The 5,697-nt window shown below is 37.4% G+C and overlaps 1 protein-coding gene across 1 annotated transcript in view; it reads right to left on the bottom strand.

Moving 5' to 3' along the window:
• RCN2 (reticulocalbin 2, EF-hand calcium binding domain) overlaps window positions 1–5,457 on the bottom strand; it is a gene marked incomplete at its 5' end in the record, with an annotated part of 8,701 nt that extends 3,244 nt beyond the window's left edge. The window contains 4 exons of the mRNA XM_010087215.1: window positions 323–465; window positions 1,361–1,457; window positions 2,660–2,761; window positions 5,261–5,457. Of these exons, the coding sequence (XP_010085517.1) occupies window positions 323–465; window positions 1,361–1,457; window positions 2,660–2,761; window positions 5,261–5,457 (539 nt within the window). The remainder of the gene's footprint in view (window positions 1–322; window positions 466–1,360; window positions 1,458–2,659; window positions 2,762–5,260) is intronic.
• Between the last annotated feature and the right edge of the window lie 240 nt (window positions 5,458–5,697).

Raw genomic sequence — 5,697 nt, forward strand, 5'->3', positions numbered from 1 at the left:
TAACTATTCCCTACAACAACTAAAAAATAAACTGATTAAAATCCTGTACTTGTAAGTCACTCCAGAGAAGCTACTTAAACATGCAGAAAAGCACTTTGTTAATTTACAAACGTTCATACAATTAATAGGAACTTCAAATTTGCCTAATGCAGTTAAAGGACCTGCATTTTTGTCAAACTGAAAAAAAGCTTGAAAATATAGGCAAAAATCTACTAGCATTCTTTTTCAACTACTAAGACACAGTAAATCTGAACACTGTCATTTTGTTCTGATAACTTCAGAATTCTACTGCATTAATTAAAATTTAAACAGTAACACATACCTCCTCTTGTGCAATACCCTGATTATTAGGTACTATCCAAGACAACAGCTCTTGAGGGTCGAGTTTTCCATCCTTATCCTTGTCATAGTCATTCACAAACCGATCCTTCTCAACAAGTATCCATTCTGGATCTTCCCTTGCAGCTAGTGAGACACATTTGTCAAGTTTAAAGCCACCCTTTACCTTAAAGCAGATGTTTTCACCTTTTCTCCTGAGCAAATTAACTTAATCCCATAAAACATAACATAAAAGTGATTTCACTAAACAAAGAAAAGCCTTACAGATCAGTCCCAATAGATTAAATAAATGCATCTGTCTACACATGAAAAAAAAATACTTGTATAGATTAAAACAGAATGTAAAGCTAAGGTAATATTAAGATTGTAAATTTACAGTTGAACTAAGTGGATATTAACATAAAGGGTTACCATCAACTGAACTGATTATTTCAATATATCCAAAATTACCCAAATTGATAGTGGAGAAAGCATGGTTTGTACCAAATGTGCTGCCAAGTAGATGTTTCCTACTTATGGGGCAACTGACATCTGATATACTGATAGAAGAAAGTTCAAGTGGATGACAGAGATATCTCACATTTGCAGTATCCACCTTGACTGATTTAAGATTATTCTCTCCCATTATTGTATAGCAATCGTGGTCCAGCTGCCATGCTGAGAGTATTGCGACAGCAATATGAGCACTACTATTGGCCTCAGACATTGGTCATCTCAGCACTTAACGGATGGAGGAAAGTAGGGAAAAGCTGTAAATCAATAAGTGTCCCAAAAAGTAGGTAGATAACTAGTGTTTTGCAGTATATGTGATTATGACGTTATAAGGCCACACAAAGTTTTTAGTAACACTCTACTGTCTGTTCCCTTGCTTTAACATCAAGGGAGGTCCATCTGTGACAGATAACAGCGAAGGCAAAGCTCTTGATTAGTGCATGCTCAATAGACTCAGGCCAGTACTCAACCCATTCCTGAAAGCTTTTGTTCAGTTCCTTCTTCCATGTTCCCCACCCTTTTTCCTTACTTGGGTCTCTTCTGTAATCACCAAGGAATTCTTCCAGGCTGACAAATCCATCACCATCTTTATCATGTTCTTCTAAAGCCTCCTGAATTACAAAGTCCTTTTGTATACATACAAAAAGCAAAATACCAATTTGTGAAAAATTAGCAACTTGTAATATCGAGAGAAACAGCAATAAATAATTTTAGAGCAATAAGATATCCTTTAGAGACTCGTGCATTTCCAATCTGCCTTTCTGTTTTATGCACACTAGTGCAGTAATTGGTTCCTATGCAACAAAACAGATCTGCTCTTAAGAGTTCAGGATGTCAGGTTTTATGAAAACCAAATCTGAAAGGTGTACATAGAGTTGGAATCTTTCAACATAATTCAAAACTACACAAGTAGCTGAGAAACATGCATTTGTACAAAGCTGTATCATCTTATTTCACTGTTCTTCTTTTCATGTGATGTACTCGCTAATTTGCATTTTTGCAACTTTATGAATTGTTAGGTAAACTTGTCTTTTGGTCCTGTGTTTCCCAGTGAAGGCAGTGTGCCTGTTCTTGCAGTTCTGTCTTTTCTTGTTTGTCCATCATCAAATGTTATGTTAACACCAGCAGAGGCTCTGTTTGCATGGTGCTCCCCCTGGCACCTGGCTCCACAGCATCAGAGAGCCAGAACTGGAGGCTCTAGTGCAGGAAAGCACCAGTGGATTTGTAACTGGGGTCAACTGTCAGCACTGAGCTGGAATGACACCAACTGTCACAGCAGCAATGAAACAGATGACCAATGACAAATTGCTCCTGGTTGAAATAATCCCCCAAACTCTGACCATAGCACAGTCAATATGAAAGCTTCAGGTGGGCTTGAATGCTCTTTTCTGGACAGAAAAGTGACTATTGCGTCCCTTTAAACAAAGTGAGAATAACCAGCACTTGAAGAAATCTTTCCTGTAAGGCCCCTGACTAGAAGTGAACTCTGAACTAGGCATGGAACTTCCTCAAGCTGAACTCTCACTGATGTATTTCCAACCTAACAGAGTTTACAGCTAGCTATGTCAGTCCAGTCCCAAAAGTTTGGGGTAGTTGTGCAATACTAGTTCTCGAACCAGATTTCAGAGAAAAGCACTGAACTCGTGCCACAGCTCCTGAACTTCAGCGCTGGATCCACAACACATTATTGGATTTTTAACTCAGTCTGTAAAAGCAATACATATAACAGCCCCAAAACACCCTACTACATACTGGGCCTAAGCCCATGCATTAAAAAGATGTTGTGCCTATATACACAGGCTTATACAGATATTCTCCTCAATCTTACCGTCATATACTCCACTTCTTCAGGATGTTCAAAAGCAATAAATTCATCCACATTTAGATCAGGAACTTGATCTCTATTAGCTTTTTCAAAACGCTTTTTCTCCTTTAAATGAAGCTTAGAAAATAGATTTAGTTAGAGCACTTAATGAAAAGGAAAAACAACATTATCGTAGCTGGCTGTAAGCTCATTAGAGTATTAATTGTCTCACATTACCTACTCATATTATACTGATGTTATATTTTCACTAAAAAGAGCTCATTCAGAGCACTGAGAACAGCACTTTTAATTGAGGTAGTTTTATTCTAAGAATGGCATAAAAACTTTTTTTTTTTTCAATTTAAGGAGGCATGTAAAACACATTCTTAGCCAGGCCTTCAAAAACACAAAAGGGAGATAATGAAAAGATCAAGAATTCTTGTCTTTATACATGCTTCCTCTTCTAAAAGTCACCAATTCCCAAACTAACCTAGTGGAGTACAGTGATTATAATTAATGGTAGCCATTGCAAATTCCAAAATCTGCATTTTAAGGAAATGTGACCTTCTAGATCTATATCTCATTTATGTCAAGGGTTATTTGTAGTTCAAAGAAGGTCTTGAAATAGCATGGCCTATTCTGGAGCCATTTTAAGTGCTGTGGATTAGACAGATTCCTTTAATACCAGACTGTTGTCCATCACATCTGAACATATTTCAAAGCAGTCACTTCTCTAACCTGTTTTAAGCATGCCTTTTAAAAATAAGTAATATCCACAGTAAGCAAGCAAGTTCTCATGCATGTCTTGCACTTCCTGTTCCTGTATTCCAAATGTGCAAAAATGTTGTAGTTTTTTCTAGTTTCACTTTGTACAGACTCTTCAGACAAAATGAAGACCCACACCATTGAGAACTGATTTCTGCTCAAACTGCAGGGGATGGGAGCTATAAAAATTTTGGAGTCTCATTATTAAGTATGTTGTGCTGTCAGCGCGACTGATCTGGACAAGGGACTGGCCAGCAAACCAGAGATCACAAAGGCTTTAAAAATAACCATATGAAATTGTACTTCTTAGTTTATATTTTATTTATTGACATCTCTCTGAAAAGTAGGTTAACCTGATTAATACAGAGCATAACATATAACAAAGTATAAGACCTTAACTATTCTGCAAAATAATGAAATGTACTCTTAAAGAAAAGCTGACAGCTGAGAGTCCGAATAGGAAGGGAAGTCAGAAGGGCTGACTGCACCAAGTACCAGACTGCAACATGAACTGTTGGGGGAAAGTCTATTTTTCAGTGTTTTTTTGAGAAGTGATGAACAAGGCTGCCACCTTCTGGCATATTCATCTGTTTCCTAGACATCAGTTCTAAACCAATACCACAGTCTAACTCTTCCATTTTGATGAGAGCAGGATCACTCGTTTGCAAAAGTAAGGAAACTGCTGAAGATGGCTGACATATGCTGCCTGTACAATGCTGCTTATTTTGCTTCTTACAATATATGTTGAAGAAGTCAGCAAGCAGGAAAACCTAGTAAGCAGTCAAACAAAGTACAGCAAAAATGAGTAGGAGTTCTAGGTCAGCATAGGTATCTATGATGGCCTTATCTCAGGCATGGGATCAATATTTTGAGTGGTAGTTCAATTTAAAGTCTTGTTTTATTAAAAAGCTATGTAATTATTCAGTTAAGCGACCTCCAAAGCTTTACAGTGTGTAAAATCCCCTGCCTGTCTATTTTAGCTTCACTTCTGCCAACATCCTATATTACCTACTACTACTTTACTAAAAGCAGACAAAGCAATCCTCACAGAAAAAAAAAAAAACAAAACAAAATAAAACCTTCAGGTCAGAATAGTCTAAAAACTCACTTGTTCCCTTTCTGGGAAATATTTACATGTACTTATAAATGTGTACCTTGAAAGGAGACAGGTTTTGCTACATGGTGATTCTTGATGAACCTTCCCTCCCTGCCTCTCTTGCTTCTTTCCACTCTTAAGTATTTGCTTTCATAAATGAGATTAATCCATAACTTCTGTTGTTTACACATCCAGTTTTAGCTATCAGAATTGCATTTTGAGTGCTAAAAGTGTCTGAATTGCTATTGCTTTCTCTGTGGGTCTCTAATGGACAGAAAATGTTAAAGCAGAGAATATTGATACCCCATACTGGATACCTGAGAAATAACTGAAAAAGTGGACAGAGCAGTATAATAAAGGCGGTTAATGAGTACAAGGGTTTTCTCTACCTCAACACCAGTGGTACTGGCCCCTGCTGAAGGCAGGACACTGGTTAGGCTACAGACCTACTCCACCAGATTGTTATCTTGTTTTAAGATGAGGGCTGGAGACTGTGCTCTGTGGTAAGACTGTCAATAGACTTGTACTCCACTCAGCTAGCAAAATATACTCAGGAGGTATGATTTCATTCTGCCTTTGTTTTTTTGGTAGCAGTTTTAATACTCCATTACTTTCCTTTAATTACTCCCCTATCTCAGATCGATGGAAGTGTTAAAACATATGCCAGCTGCTGCGATTTCTCTACCCATCTTGTTCCGTCACAATAAACAAACATTGCTGTATTTTGCCAACCGCTTACAGAAACTGCTGCTGAAACATTTTACCTGTCGAAATGATTCTTCTTCTTGATCCTCCAGTTCAGTGTTCTCATCAAAATCAATTACACGATCATACATTTGCAGATTATACTCCCTCCAAGACACTAATCCATCACCATTTTTGTCATAGTCATTGAAGTGTTGCTTAGCTTCTTGTGTAACATAATGTTTAAAGGACTGCTGTATCCAGGAACTCAGCTCCTCTGTGAAAAATAATTTTAAAAATAGTAAAGTAAAAAAAAATCAGAATAATCTGCACTATAAAAGCAGGTCTATTCAGTCTGGAATATACTCTGCAATTCAGAGGTAAGCCTATAGGCAAGAGGTTAGTTAAAGCAAAACAATCCGTTTCATCTATGCTATGGCTTTTTTTCACGTTAGCTGAATGAGAGATCAGATCACAGCTACAGCCTTCAGTTTTTCCTCCATAGTACCATTTCCCA

The sequence above is a fragment of the Pterocles gutturalis genome, unplaced genomic scaffold, assembly GCF_000699245.1.
Source record: "Pterocles gutturalis isolate BGI_N339 unplaced genomic scaffold, ASM69924v1 scaffold12816, whole genome shotgun sequence".
Classification (NCBI taxonomy): Eukaryota; Metazoa; Chordata; class Aves; order Pterocliformes; family Pteroclidae; genus Pterocles; species Pterocles gutturalis.